Source organism: Pan paniscus, chromosome 17, assembly GCF_029289425.2.
Source record: "Pan paniscus chromosome 17, NHGRI_mPanPan1-v2.0_pri, whole genome shotgun sequence".
In the NCBI taxonomy this organism is placed as follows: Eukaryota; Metazoa; Chordata; class Mammalia; order Primates; family Hominidae; genus Pan; species Pan paniscus.
This window is the reverse complement of record NC_073266.2, coordinates 91,603,317-91,620,322: the sequence shown is the minus strand read 5'-3', so window position 1 is coordinate 91,620,322 and position 17,006 is coordinate 91,603,317. Positions and strand designations below refer to the sequence as shown.

Here is a 17,006-nt window from a genome sequence, read left to right as displayed (position 1 = left end):
AGATCAGTAATGAGTTCAAAAATTGAATCAGTAATAAAAAGCCTGCCAACCAAAAGAAAGCCACAGACCAGAAGGACTCACAGCCAAATTCTACCAGCTGTATAAAGAAGAGCTGGTACTATTCCTAGGGAAACTATTCCAAAAAATTGAGGTGGAGGGACTCCTCTCTAAGTCATTCTGTGAGGCCAGCATCATCCTGATACCAAAACCTGGCAGAGACACAATTAAAAAGAAAACTTCAGGCCAATATCCTTGATGAACATAGATGCCAAAATCCTCAACAAAATACTAGCAAACTGAATATAGCAGCACATCAAAAAGCTAATCCACCATGATCAAGTAGGTTTTATCTCCAGGATGCAAGGTTGGTTCAACATATGCAAATCGATAAATGTGACTCATAACATAAAGAAAACTAAAAACAAAAACCACATGATTATCAATAGATGCAGAAAAAGCTTTTGATAAAATTCAACATCACTTCATGATAAAAACCTTCAAGAAACTAGGCATTGAAGGAACATACTTCAAAATAATAACAGCCATCTATTTCAAAACCAATATTATACTGAATGGGCAAAAACTGGAAGCATTCCCCTTGAAAACTGGAACAAGACAAGGATGCTCTCTCTCACCACTCCAACATAGTACTGAAAGTCCTGGCTAGAGCAATCAGACAAGACAAAGAAATAAAGGCATCCAAATAGGAAGTCAAACTATCCCTGTTTGCAGGCAAGATGATTATATGCCTAAAATCCCCCATAGTCTCTGCTCAAAAGCTCTTTGATCTGATAAACAACTTCACCAAAGTTTCAGGATACAAAATTAATGTACAAAAATTAGTAGCATTTCTGTACACCAACAACATCCATGCTGACAGCCAAATCAAGAACACATTCACATTCACAATTGCCACAAAAAGAATAAAATACCTAGGGGAACAACGCACACTGGAGCCTGTCGAGGGGTGTGTGTGTGGAAAGAGAGAGCATCAGGATAAATAGCTAAGGCATGTGGGGCTTAATACCTAAGTGATAGGTTGATAGGTGCAGCAAACCACCATGACACACATTTACCTGTGTAACAAACCTGTACGTCATGCACATGTATCCCAGAACTTAAGAGAAAAAGAATAAAATACCTACAAATAGGAATACAGCTGACCAGGGAGGTGAAAGACTTCTATGAGATCTATTTTATAATTCTGTGAGAATTACAAAACACTGCTCAGTGAAATTCAAGATGACACAAATGGAAAAACATTCATGCTGATGGATAGGAAAAATCAATATTGTTAAAATAGCCAGGCTGCCTAAAGTAATTTATAGATTCAGTGTTATTCCTATCAAACTACCAATGACATTCTCCACAGAATTAGATAAAAACTATTTAAAAATTCATATGGAACAAAAAAAGAGCCCAAATAGTCAAGGCAATGCTAAGCAAAAAGAACAAAACTGGAGGCATCACATTTCCTGACTTCAAACTATATTACAAGGCTACAGTAGCCAAAACAGCATGGTACTTGCATAAAAACAGACACATAGACCAATGGAACAGAATAGAGTGCCCAGAAATAATGCCACACACACCTACAACCATCTGATCTTCAACAAAGAGACAAAAACATGCAATGGGGAAAGGACTTCCTATTCAATAAATGATGCAGGGATAACTGGCTAGCCATATGCAGATGATTGGAGCTGGACCAATTCCTTACACACATATAAAAATCAACTCAAGATGTATTAAAGACTGAAATGTAAAACCTAAAACTATAAAAACCCTGGAAGATAGCCTAATAAATACCATTCTGAACATAGGACTGGCAAAGATTTCATGATGAAGACACCAAAAATAATTGCATCAAAACCAAAAATTGACAAATGGGACTTACTTAAACTAAAGAGCTTCTGCACAGCAAAAGAAACTATCAACCAAGTAAACAGACACCTATCAAATGGGAGAAAACATTTGCAAACTGTGCATTTCATAAAGGTCTAACATCCAGCATCTGTAAGGAACTTAAATTCACAAGCAAAAAAAACCCCATTAAAAAGTAGGCAAAGGACATGAACAGACAATTTTCAAAAGAAGACGTACATGCTGCCAACAAGCATATGATAAAATGCTCAACATCACTAATCATTAGAGAAGTGCAAATCAAAACCACAGTGAGATACCATCTTATACCAATCAGAATGGCTATTATTAAAAATTCAAAAAAATGACACAGGCTCACAAGGTTGTGGAGAAAAGGGAACACTTATACACTGCTGGTGTGAATGTAAATTAGTTCAGCCATTGTGGAAAGCAGTTTGGCAATTTCTCAGAGAACTGCAAAGAGAATTACCATTTGACCCAGCAATCCCATTATTGGGTATGTTCCCAAAGGACTATAAGTTATTCTACCATGAAGACACATGCATGTATCTGTTCACTACAGCGCTATTCACAATAGCAAAGACATAGAGTCAACTTAAATGCCCATCAGTGGTAGACTGGATAAAATATGGTACTTGTACACCATGCAATATTATGCAGCCATGTCCTTTACACCAACATAGATGGAGCTAGAGGCCATTATCTTAAGTGAACTAATGAACAGAAAACAAAATACCGTATGTTCTCACTTATAAGTGAAAGCTAAACATAGAGTACATATGAACACAAAGAAGGGAACAACAGATACCACCAGGTCCTACTTGAGGGTGGAGGGTTGGAGGAAGGTGAAGATACAAAAACTACCTATCGGGTACTATGCTTATTACTTGGGTGATGAAATAATCTCTACAAACCCCTGCAACATGCGGTTTACCTATATAACAAACCTCCACATGCACTCCTGAACCAAAATAAAAGTTTAAAAAAATGCCACAGCCACATTCAGCAACTACCATCCTGATCAGTCATCAGCCATCAACATTGAGGCAAGACCTTCCACCAGCAAAAAGATAATGCTTTGCGGAAGGCTCAGATGGTCATTAGCATTTTTTAGCAATAAAGTATTTTTGAATTAAAATATGTACATTATTTTTTAGACATAATGCTATTGCACATTTAAAAGAGTATCGTATAAACATAACTTTTATATGCATTGGGAAACCAGAAAATTTATGTGACTTGCTTTTTTGTGATATTTGCTTTATTCCTGTGGTCTAGAACTGAATCTGCAGTATGTCTGAGATATGCTTGTGTTTAAGTTTCCCTCTAGTACCCTGGAGAAATGCTTTTATGTAGATCCTGCATCTTTCTCCATTTATTAATACTTATTTTTGTGTTGCCTTTGTGAACAAATTCTTATTATGTTTCCATATTTTGTTAGATGTGCTCTATATCCTATAGACTTTCTGTAATATAGTTTCTATTAAAATACCAATTAAAAACTATTCAGTGCTGGCCGGGCATGGTGGCTCACGCCTATAATCCCAGTACTTTGGGAGGCCGAGGTGGGCGGATCATGAGGTCAGGAGATCGAGACCATTCTGGCTAACACGGTGAAACCCCATCTCTACTAAAAATACAAAAAATTAGCCAGGCGTGGTGGCAAGGTGCCTGTAGTCCCAGCTACTTGGGGGGCTGAGGCAGGGGAATGGCGTGAACCCAGGAGGCAGAGCTTGCAGTGAGTTGAGATCGCACCATTGCACTCCAGCCTGAGCGACAGAGCGAGACTCCGTCTAAAAACAAAACAAAACAAAACACTATTCAGTGCTTACTCTGTAAGACACAATAGAAAATGTCAAGGGTATGAAAAACAAGTTATGGGCCTCAGAGGTAGGAGATTGTTTAGCTCTTTAGCAGCAGAACCTGAGAAGTGCAGGTGATCTCCTTATGAAATTCTTCTTTAATGTTTTTGAGTTTTTTTCAGTTATTTTTGTATATATCATGTTATCATCTTTTTATTGTTGTAATTCCAAAAATAGGTGACTTTTCGTTCCATCTTGATATTATCAAGTTTCTTGATATTAATTTTTTTTCTGTGTCTAGTTCAGATTATACTCCCCAAGAATTTATAATAGGTAAAGCATTAGAAACAGTATACTCCTTTCTGAGTGGTAATTACCTAGAAAAGTCAGAGTAGATAATTCATTATAGCATATTTATTAGTACTTGTTAGTACATGTTTTCTTGGTTTGTACATCTGATGACTTATTATGAAAGTGTTACAAATTAGTGTTTCTCATTTGATGAAATCTAATCAATTTTGAATTTCCTGGTTGTTTTTTCCTGTTTTAAAACTTTTTCTATCCCAGGTTATAAAGATATTCTTCTTTGTTTTTCCTACCATTGTTATGGTTTCAGCTTTTGCATTTCGGTTTGTTATCTGTGTTTTGTGTAAATTAGAAGATAAGTTGATGTTCTTTCCCAGTGTGGATGTCCAGTTGTTTTTGTACCATTTGTGAAAAGACTTTCTTTGCTCATCAAATCATTTTGATGACTTTGTCAAAAATCGATTGCTTGTAAAAGTGTAGGTCTATTTCTGAACGAATCTATTCCATTTTATTGATCTGTGTGTCTTTTTTTTGTTGTTTTGAGACGGAGTCTCACTCTGTTGCCCAGACTGGAGTGCAGTGGTGCGATCTCAGCTCACTGCAACTTCTGCCTCCTGGGTTCAAGCGATTCTCCCACCTCAGCCTCCTGAGTAGCTGGGATTACAGATGCCTGCCACCATACCTGGCTAATTTTTGTATTTTTAGTAGGATGGTGTTTCACCATGTTGGCCAGGCTGGTCTCGGACTCCTGCCCTCAGGTGATCCACCTACCTTGGCCTCCCAAAGTGCTGGGATTACAGGTGTGAGCCACTGCACCCAGCCAATCTGTGTGTCTTTATAAATAATCCCACACTGTCTTGATTTCTGTAGCTCTATAGTAAGTCTTGAAGTCAACTTTTTTTTTTTCCTTTCCAAGATTGTTTTGGCTACTTTAGGTCCATAGCATTTTCATATGGAGTTTAGAATCATCTTGCCAATATTATTATTTATATAAGTATTAATTATTTATAAACCATTTTCTGAAGTACCTATTGGGATTATGCTTGTGATTGTGTGAAACTATAATAGATAAGTTTGGGTAATTGGACATCTTCACTATATTGGGTCTTCCAGTCTACAAACATGGCACATCTCCACATTCTGCTTGACAATGCACTTGGCAGTCTTCAGATAGAATATTATTATTGAGATAAAGCATAGAGGGTACTTAACACACTTAGCTTGGCATACATAATCAACTACTGTATAATGTTAATATTATCAGTTCCATTCATCCTCACAAGGCCTTATCAAGTGCTGTTTGTATCTGTATTTTACTGAGTTCAGAACTTGACCATGGTTATACAGTTAATAAATGGCTGAGCAGGGTTTGGAATGAGGTATTTATGAGTCTAAAGGCCATGCTTACAGGTACAGTGTCACTGGAAGCCAAGGATGGTGAGCCTCAAATTGTATTTTGCTGAATTTTGCAGATGGTCTTGTGTATTGGTAAGTTAAGATTAGAGTCTCCAAGAACAGAATTTATTCTGAATGACTTAAGGAACACGGGAATTTAATGAAGGCTATACTTGCTCATAGTCTCTCTAGGAGATCCACACTCTGTGTTTATAGATGCAAAGCCATGCTCTGTGGCTTCTCTTGTGAAACTGTCAGCAGTATAGTAACCATTAGCAGCCTCAGAACCTCTGCTTCTGCCAGCCTGAGGTGCAGGCCCCTGCCACTGCCTCTGCCAGCAGATGGCTCTTCCCGTTCTCTTCCTCTTCTCATGCTCATTTCCGACTCCAGGTTTACAGGAACACATGTGTCTCACTGAAGGAGCCTGCATCACCAGTGACCGGCTTATAAGGAGGGCTGGGAGCAGAGGCTGTGGGACTCATAGGCTGAGCCATTACTTCAAGTATTGGGAAGCCATAGTGATTCCCCAGTGTATCCTGCTTGCTAATTTATAAATAGGCTTTTCTCTTGGGAGTAGTATGAAAACAAACATGAGAATCTGAATCTGCATTATAAATTATTGGCTAGTAGATAATTAATTAGTGATATGTTTTGCATATTTCTTACTCTATTGTAACATAGACTCTGGACACAGAACAGGGTTTGGATCATGTTTCTGCCGTTGACCAGGGATCTGACCTTGGGCGAGTTACTGTTAACCTCTCTGCGTCAGTTTTATCACCTATGAATTCAGAAAATTATATTACCCAGTTAATATTATTATTAAGGTGTTAAAGTATTCTTCTAAGCTGTTAAGTGTCTAACTCAGTGGTTGGTATACAATAAGTACTCAAAAATACACCTATTTTATATACACACACTTTCACACATCTGTTCCATGTGCAGACTGTTTAAATGTAGGAAGAGCTTAACCTTTCTCTGTCTTATAAGTGGTTACAGAGGGTTGGCGGAAAGAGCTCTGACCTTTTGAGACACCACAGTGTTATAATTGTTCTGAAGTGGGAGAATACCTGGTAATAACAAAATAACAGTCTCTGCTTCCTACAGGGATTTGAGGTTTATTAGCTCAGACAGTTGCCATTGAGATGTTATTGGCTGCTGTACTTTGGAGTGCATTTTCTGCCGTGTCCTGGGGACAAGCTGTATGGAAGATGAGCTCCTGGTTTTCTGTAGGCGCCGTCGGCTGCCTGCCTTTGCCACACCAGTCAGAGGCCTCCCTTGGTTTTGCACGTGACTGCAGTAGTGCAGGGCAGAGCAGAATCACATCTGGTCCATTCAGAATGTCATTACTGTGCCTCCACTGAGGCCTCGCTTTTCATACACTTCCTCCCTGCTTCCGTCGAGCCCTGCTGAGGTGACAAGGTGATGAGGTGACAGCAGAGCTGTTGCCTGGGAAGGGTCCGTGTCATTTGGCATTTCTTCCTATGCCTGGGGAGAGTGGAAGGGAAGCTACACAGCTCTTGCTAATTACTCAGCATTAGAGAGGAAAATGTGGGCTGCCTCTGTCCTTGGAACAGAAGTAAGATGTGGAGAAACCAGCAGTGTGGCATCTGGGCAAGGAGCTCCCGTTTGTGGGGCTGGAAACCCTGCCTCTGTGTCCTCTTTCACTTAAAGCATATTACTGGGTCACAAAAGAGGCCCCAGGCAAAGTGTCGGCTTTAACCTTCTGGTGACACTTAAGTTGGAGAACACTGTATAACATTTCTAGAGCAGAGCTTTGGCTCCCAAGGCAGCTTGGCTTTGGTTTTATTTTGTCTCATGAAATAACCAGGCCAGGGCTGGAGAACATTTGCTCTTTTCCATGATTTTTCTGTTTGCTTTGCCCTGTGACTTGCATCTTCCCTTTGTTCAGACTTCCATCTCTGGAGAATTCTCGGGCATGAGTTGTGTTGCTGTGCCTGATGGTCGCTTCTCAGGGTGTGTTCAGACAGAACCAGGAAGCTTGTGTCTGTGTGAAACCGAGTGGTGCCGCGGCTCTCCGTGCCACAGGAGGCCTATGGCAGCAGGGCTAGTGTGCTGTGTGGGTGCGAGGGCTCCTCCGTGTGGCCAGGCTGCCAGTAGCTGGCTTGGAGCTGGCAGCAGAGGGCCAGGGTTTGGCCTCCAGCTAGGTGGGCATGTGCACGGACTCTCACTCAGTTACAAGCGTGTGCAGAGGTGTTGGTTTATTTCATATGAGTTTCTTCCACTCCTCTTCATGTTCGCCTGCTCTCCAGCCCCTTGTTTCTTTGCCATTTCTGCACCTGCTTTCTTCAGCTGTGTAATTCTAGATATCGGTTTCCAGCACTGTTGGCTTACCCACATCAGAAGAACCCTTTCCTCCTTCAGCGACCACCTTTCCATCAGTGACAGGTGGCTATCCAGGCTCGCCTCAGCCGGCTTCCCCTGACTCACCTTTGACATCACCTTTCTGGGCACTTGTTAATGTTTCTGCCTCTGGGACACAGATGCATCACTCTGGCCTCAAGCCAGAGGCTGGGATTGCTGTGCCCATGTTGCCCTCGTCGCTGAGGCCAGGGCTTACCAGGGTGAGGTATCCTTATAAAGTCGCGGACTGAACATGCTTGGTTTGTCATCTTGCATTGGAAGACAGTGATTGAAACAATCTTATATCTTTTCAGGAAATATTGAAAATGGACATGTGAAGCTCATTGTTATACATTTAAAAAATAACAGAGAACACCTACCTCTTATTGGAAAAGTTGGCCTCTCGTGGAAAACTGATATTTTTGATGGCTGTATAAAGGTAAAAAACAGAACCGTTTTCTTTTCTTCAAGTAACTTGATTTCTATATAATAAAAAGTCTGTTTATATATATAAATTATATTGTCATATATGTATGATGTTTCTTTTATAGTTCTGGATTTATTGTTCTGGTTTCTGAAGGTTGGTGCACATTCTGTTAGCCATTGACAGCCAGTGGATTCACTCATGAGATGCTTATTGAGTACCTTTCATTTGTCACTGAGTATGGTGGAATTGGAGGGGCAGGTAGTCTGCAGCAGCGTTTCAGAACACTGTTGATCACAGCCCCCTACTCTCTCAAAGCCCCTCTGTTTTGTGGAAAGAGAGTGGAACTGAAGGTTGGACCAGGCAGGCAGCATCTACTCAAAACATCTTGATCATCCATGTACCAATTTAAAACTTATTGCAGTTATAAATTCTTAGTCCAGGATATAGGGATTTCCTTGAACTGTTATATAAAAGATTAGCCACATGGGTGGGAGAGTTGACTTAGTGGTTGGGAAGTGGCAGGGAAGGAGGGAGGAGGAGGAAGAGGAGAAAGATGTTCTCACAGTTTTGCTTTCTTCTGTCCTTGTGCCCATGGCTGCTCCTGGTTCTTGTCACTCTCCATCTTTATTTTATGGGATGAACAAGATTTTCATTGTCCCAGGGACCAGTGGGATCAATCTCCTGTGACTGCGGGGGCCTCCTGTAACATGGCTTTATACGGCGCTATGCATGTGCACCTTGTTAGAACTATTAATGATGACGACTGGGACCAAGAGTGGTGTTATCATGAAGCACTGTCCCTTGAGCCACTTGATATTTGATACAATGAGATATTTTACAAATCCTATTTATTCATAGCAGATGTTTAAGTTTTGGTAAAAATTATGTTTATCACACACCATGTTGTTTCATGCCTTTAAGAGCACAGACCTACCTTCTTTCTTTTTCTTCAGATTTCAATAAAGCCTATAATAAAAGTAGGTACTAAGATAAAATATTCACGTCAAAATAGACCTTGAGGATCAAGAAAGGCAGAATGTGAATGTGACTGTCTTTTAAAGGGTCAGCATAATTTTTAAAAATAATTTGTTCTGTGTTTTCTGGTAGTCCAGAGAAAGATGAGAGCAGTCATTTAGTTCTCATTGGGAGAAAAAAGGGAAATGTAGTAATTATACAAAGAAAGCTTTATCCCAGTTCTGATCATTAAAAACAAAATTTCCAATGGGACTTTATGTAGGGCAGACTAAGCTGCATAATGGACCCACCCTAAATAGCATCTTAGCGGCAGATGCACTCACAGATTTCTCATAGAAGTTCTCAGAGAAGCTGAAGATACGGCTTCAAAATTGGACCTTTACATGAGCTCCAAGCAGTGATTCTGTAGGTTGCTAAACCAATGTGACTCAGGTGCACAGGTGTTTAGAAAAACAGCTTGATCTGAAAGCAGGATTTTGAGTTTTTAAAGTAGAGAATGGATTGCATGTCCCTGGACAGTTTTCCCCATAAATTCCTTCTCTCAGATGGGCTTTGGGAAAAGATAGCAGATAGCTCAAAAGCTTGTACCTTCTCCCTTGGGCCTGGAGGGTAGATGTGGTTTATTTTCTATTTGCCTTTTATGCTCTTGGATTCAGTATTAAGACTAAGCCGTCCTCAGAATTCCCAAAAGAATAAAAAGTCAGATCAGTGATGTCATATGCCTTGTATTTGCTGTGCAGCTCAGGTATTTCTCTCCAGGAATCTGATCACCCTAAGAATAGTGAAATGATAACATTTATTTTAAGAAATTGCTTGGAAGGAGTTAAAAACTTTTTTTTTAAGCATGGACATAAGCTTAGAAAGTTTCTTAGGTACATATGACTTTTAAAAAAATGTAAAATAAAAACCCTGCTCCTTCTGGAAATTGTAGACACAACCTCTGGTGAGGAGCTTCTACTAAATAGTTTACGATGCCTGTCAGAGCATAGGCTGCTGAGAAAGTACGTCACCCAAATACGATGCTGGTGGAAGGACAAAGAAGTGAGAAAATATTAATGATAATGACGGAGGATGCTGCCTAGTTGCGTCGTGTTGGTTGAAGTGATGTGCAGTCATGAAAGGACATCTGATGTCCTCGGGACCTGCTGTTCCCATGAGAATCTCCGTCTTCCTCCAACCTCAGAGTTGAGTGACCTCCAACACTTACTGGTGTGGAGGTAGTTCAGGTGGAAAGTATCTTTAGTTTGAGTTCCTGGAGCAAAAACTCAACAGATCATAAGTTTATGTGGTAAATTATTAAACTTTAAAATTCTTCAAAAATCACATTATAAGTAGGTCAGTTTTTTATTCCTTTTTTCAAAAAACTCAAAAGATACTGATAATTATTACAATAATATTATGAATGAGCTGTATTTTAATTGTGGTAAAATAAACATAAAATTTACCACCTTCACCACTTGACTTCTATATTTCAGTGGCTTACATACCTTCTCTTTGTTGTATAACCATCACTACTGTCTAATCTCCAGAACTTTTCATTTAAAGATGCTTTCAGTGGCCACGTGTTAGTACTGAATCCATGCAGGACACTTGCTCTGTAAGTGGTTACCATGCTATTTTACAAAGTCATGTTGAAACAGCTAGGCTACCCTCTCAAGGTAACCTTGCTGCAGTCTTCAGCATAAGTCAAGTAACCAAAGTGAAATACTCTCCTGCTCTGTCTCCTCCCAGCGCCTATCAGAATTTCAGACGGATGGATTTTCTTTTGGTGAGGCTTTTCCCGTATGTTTCTTTTATGTTTTTCTTTCACTCCTTGGCATTTTTGATGTTATTTTAATGTTACTTCTAAATCTATATGGAGATTGGCATCAATTTTTATTTAGACTAGATATTTCAGTGTAGTTCTGTGGTTCTGCTTTATGTAAGAACAGCTGAGTTCAGTAGAGCCTGCTGTGGGTACATCGTGGGTCAGCATGTTGTGGGTGGCCGTGGCCCATGAGAAAGGCACCCTGGCCACTTCACTTGACAAGCACTGCAGCTGCATGGGTGATTAAGGCTGCTGGTGCTGATACAACCAAAAATCGCAGGAAGAACAGGACAGTCCCACACGTGCGAGTGCTGCACTCTCCCCAGACACCGAGTTTTGAGCCTGGCGTAGTTCACTGGTCCATGGGAGCGCAGGTGAGGGGAGACTTCCTCCTGCAAGGAGGGTGAGGTCTGCTGACTGCTCAGATGTGTGCCTCCTGGACGTTCAGGGTGAGAGGGACTGATTTAGGAGAGGGATGATTGAAAACAAGTTCTGTGAGGAGAAAGAGGAAAGGGCCAGTGGGAGGAAGGCTCTTGGGAGGTTCTGACATGCATCCCCCCAAGAAGGTTGGGAGTGATTTATTCTGGAGAAGGAGCCCAGTGGAGAAAGAGATGCTTCGGACAGGATGGGAAATAAGGAGCGAGGTTCTAGAGGTGAGGGGCAGCTGGCCCGGGGAGGGGTACGAGACCCACTGTGCCGCTGCGGCTGGTGCTGAGGCGGGCCTCTTCCTAGCTGGCTGTCCTGCCTGGGGTGGGCTAGCACCCAGGGACAGGAGGGACAGTGACTGGGGGGCATTGGAAAGGCTGCTGGGGCAGGTCAGGAGGGGCCTTGAAACCCTCAGGAAAGAATTTGGATTTTGGTGTATCTGTGGATGTTGTTAAAGAGTTTGATGTGCCTATCGTGTGCTAGGCCATGTTTTAGGTTAGGAGGGAATTGGAGAATGCTGGACTTTGAGAACTAGGAGGGCTTCAGAAGAGAGTCAGCTCCCAGCTCTTGATCTGGCAGCAGAGGAGGTGGGAGAGCAGAAAGACTGAGACACCCACCGACGGCTTAGGGCTGTGAGCAGCGTCCTCACCAAGGAGCCCTTGTGCCCCACCGGCCGCTCCTTCCTGACTTCTGCCAGGGTTTCTCCTCCTCAACCTTCTCGCAGGTGATGGGACCCAGGGCTCCACCTCCTTCCTCCCATAGGATCTAACCACCATCTCTATGCTGGTGGGTTTGGTGAGGTTGTAAGTAACACAGTCAAGTGACTGCTAGCCCAGTGGCTAAGGTCGTGCAGGGTGGTGGGGTGTGGAAGATGGGTGCACCATGCAGTCCCACCTGCTGTGTTATCTCAGAGGTGCTTAGGCCTCAGAGCCTTCTCTCTAAAACGGCCACAGTGGTAATGCCCATTCCAGGAGGGCTCCGGCTGCCTGCCAAAGACAGAGCCATCTGCTGGCCCTCAGTATTGGCTTCAACTCCCCAATTCTCAGCCTCAGTGAGGCTGCAGTGTAGGGTGTTTTTTCTTCTTCCCCACCTGCTCCCCACTCTGGTGTCCTCCTCGCAGCCCAGGCTCTGTATGTGGTGGTCCCTGTCATGCAGGAAGCAGTGGGTGCTGTGGAACAGGCTGTGTGGGGCTGGTCGCTGCTGTTCCAGGACCACTGCAGCCGATTGCCTGGGAAAGGCATCAGGGAGCAAGGTCAGGTGTCTGAGGGGTTCCTGGGTGGTCTCACTGTGTAGCTCATCTGATGTGAGGGGCCTTAGGCTCTGGCGTGCACTCTCCCATCAGGGATTAGAGTGTTTCATGCTGGCTGCTTCTTCACCCATCTCTTCTTTCCGGGTGTTTGCTGCCCCTGATGCATTAGGGCTCCTGCTGTCCTACCTTAGTGTTTAATAACAACCAGCACCTCTATCACTACTCTTACCACCTCCCTCTCATTTTATCACACTCATTCATTCATTCAGCACATAGTGGCTGAGCTTCAGTGACTGTGTGCATATGCAGGTGGCCAGGGGCACGATGCTGAGCCAAGCTGGCCTAAGTCCTGCCCTCTTGGTGCTTAGCGTCCATCTCTACCTGCACTGGCCGGGCCGAGTCAGTTTCAGCACTGCAGCTTTATCAAGTTCTGCATTCAACACACTGGTGTTTCTGCCCATTGGGTACATGGTCAGTTGAGATGAGAGTATCAGGGAAACTTCCTCAAGGGACTGGTATTCGAACTGAATGCTGAGATGGACAAAGAGAAGATGGGAAGAGGATCTCTCAGCAGGGGAGCTTGGGTGGCTCTTTGTCAGCTGGGGGCATGGTGTGTTCAAGGGTGAAGGGTCAGTGTGGCTGGAGCACAGATGGCAAGATGTGTGCAATGAGGTGGGATGGGAGGATGAGGCCAGGTCAGGCCTTAATGGTAGCCGGAAGGAATTTGGTTCTTTCTTGAGAGCCATGGAAAGTTGTCTCAGGGTGATATGCTCAGACTCATGTTTTGTAAAGGTTTGTCTTCTGAATATGGCGAATGAGTGGGGAGATCAGTTAGATGGCTGCCTCCTTAAAGGAAGAGCAGTCACTTGGTTTCCTAGTCTGCTTGGCATGCTATCACATATCACCATCAGCTGGGTGGCTTTTAAGCAATAGAAACTTACTTCTTACAGTTCTGGAGGCTGGAAGCACCAAGGTCAAAGCACCAGCAGATGGGTGTCTGGTGAGGGCCCTCTTCCTAGTTCCTAGAGGCACCTTCTAGCAGTGTCCTCACCTGGTGAAAGGAGTGAGACAGCTCTGTGGGCCTCTTTTATAAGGACTTCAGTCCTATTCATGAGAGCTCTGCTCGCATGACCTAATCACCTCCTAGAGGCTGCACTGCCTAAACAGTCACATTGGTGATCAGATTTTAAGACACGGATTTTGGGACGCACAAACATTCAGACCATAGCACTTGGACTAGGGCAGTGGCAATGGAGATGGACAAAATTAAAGCGATTCGAAAGAGAGGTAAGAACTAACGGGATTGGGTGATGGTTGGCTCGTCAGGGCTAGGAGGGAGGCCCCTAGAAGGACACCCACATTTCAGGCATGCACAGCCAGATGACTGATGATGGTTCCACCAGTCCCTGGGACGAGGAGCACCAGGAGAGCTTTGCTGGGAGGGTCCTGAGTTTGGGCATGGTCCTGCTGGACTTGAGGGACCGTTGAAAGATCCAGAAGTTGAGTACGCACTTGAATATTTAGGTCTTGAACTTAGAAAAGAAGTTCGGCCTGGAGATAAACTTTTGGGAATCACAGGCATGTTGGTGATAACTTAGGATGTGAATGTAGATGAGTTTCATTTATGGGGAGAGATTACATAGCGTGAAAATAGGGCCTAGGACCAAGCTGTAGGAACCTCAGCAATGGGAGTGGGTAGAGAGCTGCAGGGCTTGTGGGTTCTGGATGCATTTGGAGAGGTAGAATTACTCTTCACTGTTTTCTTGAAAAACTAAACACTGCTGAGAAGCAGACTGACAGATGGTCACTGGATTTAGTGGCCTTATCAAGAGATGTTCGGTCAGATGATGGAAAAAGGATACCAGGCCAGAGTGGTTTGATGAGTGAATGGGTATTAATGGACAAATCCAGCAGAGACAGCTCTTTGTAGAGGCTGTCTGGGAAGCGAGGAAAGAGCAGGGGCCTGCGGGGCCCAGGGAGGCTGTTTCCCTCTCTCTGCCTCTCTAAGATGGGAGTTACTTGAATGTGTTAAAGACTAAAGCTGATGGGAGGACAGAAGTAGTCACTTGAGAGAGGGACATCGTGCCTTTGCGAGATGGGCTACGCTGCAGCAGGAGGTTACTGGGCCACACCCGGGAGGAGCAGATGAGAAACACATGTGAGGAGAGGTGGGCGCAGAGGAGCTGGGCTGTGGATCTGCAGTGGGAAGTTGAGGAAAACATCCTTCTCCCCTGTCTGTGAAGGCCGAGGTCCTCTGCAGAGATCACCCTCCTAGCAGGATGCAGAGGGCTGAGGGAGGGGATGAGGTGTTGTTCCATGAGGCGGAGAGGGAGCCACCCAGAGAGCCAGGGTGGGACCCTCAGGCCGCGCTGAGGATGATGCAGCTGCATGGGCACCCAGCAGCTCTGCGTGCAGCCCTCCCGCTGTGCTTGGTGCTCAGGTCCAGACAGATAGAAAATAACTGCGCTCCTCCGGGGCTGGGGTTTTGCTGGACCTGGACCTAAGGTGTGTTGCAAGGGGAGTGAGGGAGGTATGTGCATTGGCAAGAGTGTTATTCCAGCAAAGGCCAGTGAAATCTAAAGTGGAAAGGAAGAGGCGGGAGAAGGAAGGGCTGGCTAGTGGGTGGGCTAGGTCCATGGGCAGTGCTCTTCAGGCCTTTTTACATATCCACTGCGGTATGGGCATATACAGACCACACATTCATGTGCAATGAAAGCAGCGTTCATGAAATGACGTTTATGCTTACTGTATGTAATGCATGCCGACTATGTTCTTTTTCATTTTATTTTGACAAACAGTTGTGTCCTGCTAAATTTACTTCAGGATACATTAATAGGTCATGGCTTGCAGGGTGAAAACACTGGGTGAATCTAAAGTACAGTTGTAGTGGAAGTCATCCAGTGAGTCAGCTGGAAGACGAAGGGTGGCAGTTAGAAGACAGGGTGCCTGAGGCATGGATAGTGAAAGTGGACCACTTCCGGGAAGTGCTGTGTCGGCCATGTGACCGTGGGAGTGAATAACTGAGGTCAAGTCGAGGAGGAGGTCATGGAGTTGACCAGCTCAGGAGTTGAGAGTCCAGGATACTGGAGGCTCCACCAGGGTCCCCACGGATGTTGGGATCACTTGGGATGACAGTGAGACTTGGAAGACTTGGGAGAGAGTGAGAGGGAGAGGCAGACAGCAGGGCTGGTGCCAGAGTTCTGGAAATGAGAGTGGGTGGACAGGAGGCTGGCACATGTCAGAGATGGGCATGGAGCATGGGTGCAGAGCTGAAGTTCAGAGCCTCAGAGAAGCAGGTTTCTCAGAAGAGGGGAGGGGTCGGCCTGGTGGTGGCAGTGAAGACCCAGGAACACAGGCACACTGCTTCTCAGGGTGATGCGGCGCCTCACGCTCGGAAGCGCTGACTGGTTGTTGGTGTGATTTGTGTCACATCTGTAGTCACTGTACTTTAACTTCCATGAGGAGAGGGACAATATTTGTGACACATTTCTCTGAGCTCCCAGTGCTAAGTCCTAAACTGAGCCCTGTGAGAGCTCCTGTGTATATTTGAGAATGAATATTAAGTGATGAGACACACAAAAGCCCAAGTATAATCTAGGTTATGAAGTAGGCCATGAAAAACCAATGATAGTATTCTGGATTTTGATGCCACACGCAGCATTTCTAGTGAGTTTTACAGAGTCACAATTTTCTGTGAAAATCAGGTCTGATTGGCCTTTTTATCCTGGTCAATCTGTGTTTATTTTGCAGAGTTGTTCCATGATGGACGTAACTCTTTTGGATGAACATGGGAAACCCTTTTGGTGTTTCAGTTCCCCGGTGTGCCTGAGATCGCCTGCCACACCCTCTGACAGCTCTAGCTTCTTGGGACAGACATACAACGTGGACTACGTTGATGCAGAAGGAAGAGTGCACGTGGAGCTGGTGTGGATCAGAGAGACCGAAGAATACCTTATTGTCAACCTGGTCCTTTACCTTAGTATCGCAAAAATCAACCATTGGTTTGGGACTGAATATTAGCAGTAGGTGGCAAATTATTGTTGTTATTTAGTTGTTTATTTTTGACTGGCTTTGTTCTTGGTGTTGAAAGTTAAAATAAAGCAAATCTGCAGAGTGCTGTGCAATGCCTTTCATCTCACATTAGAAATTATGATTTATGGGTCATTTTTAAGTTAATGTTTGAAGGATTCAGTTATATTTTAAAAACAAAAATAACAGTGAAACTTCATATAAAAAGAAGAAAAGGTATTTACTTCTCTTCCGCCCTTCGTTAAAAATCTAAGAACTTTTACTTAAGCAAATAATCATGTGATCACTCTGTGTGTGTGTGTGTATGTGTGTGTAGGGGTGTGTTCTTACAGATAACGGTTT

At 43.7% G+C, this 17,006-nt stretch overlaps 1 protein-coding gene across 6 annotated transcripts in view; it reads left to right on the top strand.

Moving 5' to 3' along the window:
- The window catches only part of FBXO15 (F-box protein 15), a 74,028-nt gene extending 57,277 nt beyond the window's left edge, over positions 1–16,751 (top strand). For 5 of the 6 annotated variants that reach the window (XM_003827292.4, XM_055102361.1, XM_055102362.1 and 2 more), the window contains 2 exons: positions 8,066–8,190; positions 16,386–16,751. In XM_003827292.4, coding sequence (XP_003827340.3) covers positions 8,066–8,190; positions 16,386–16,655 — 395 coding nt within the window. In that variant the 3' untranslated portion in view covers positions 16,656–16,751. The remainder of the gene's footprint in view (positions 1–8,065; positions 8,191–16,385) is intronic. The other variant, XM_055102364.1, reaches the window with a different exon arrangement.
- Positions 16,752–17,006: the final 255 nt, after the last annotated feature.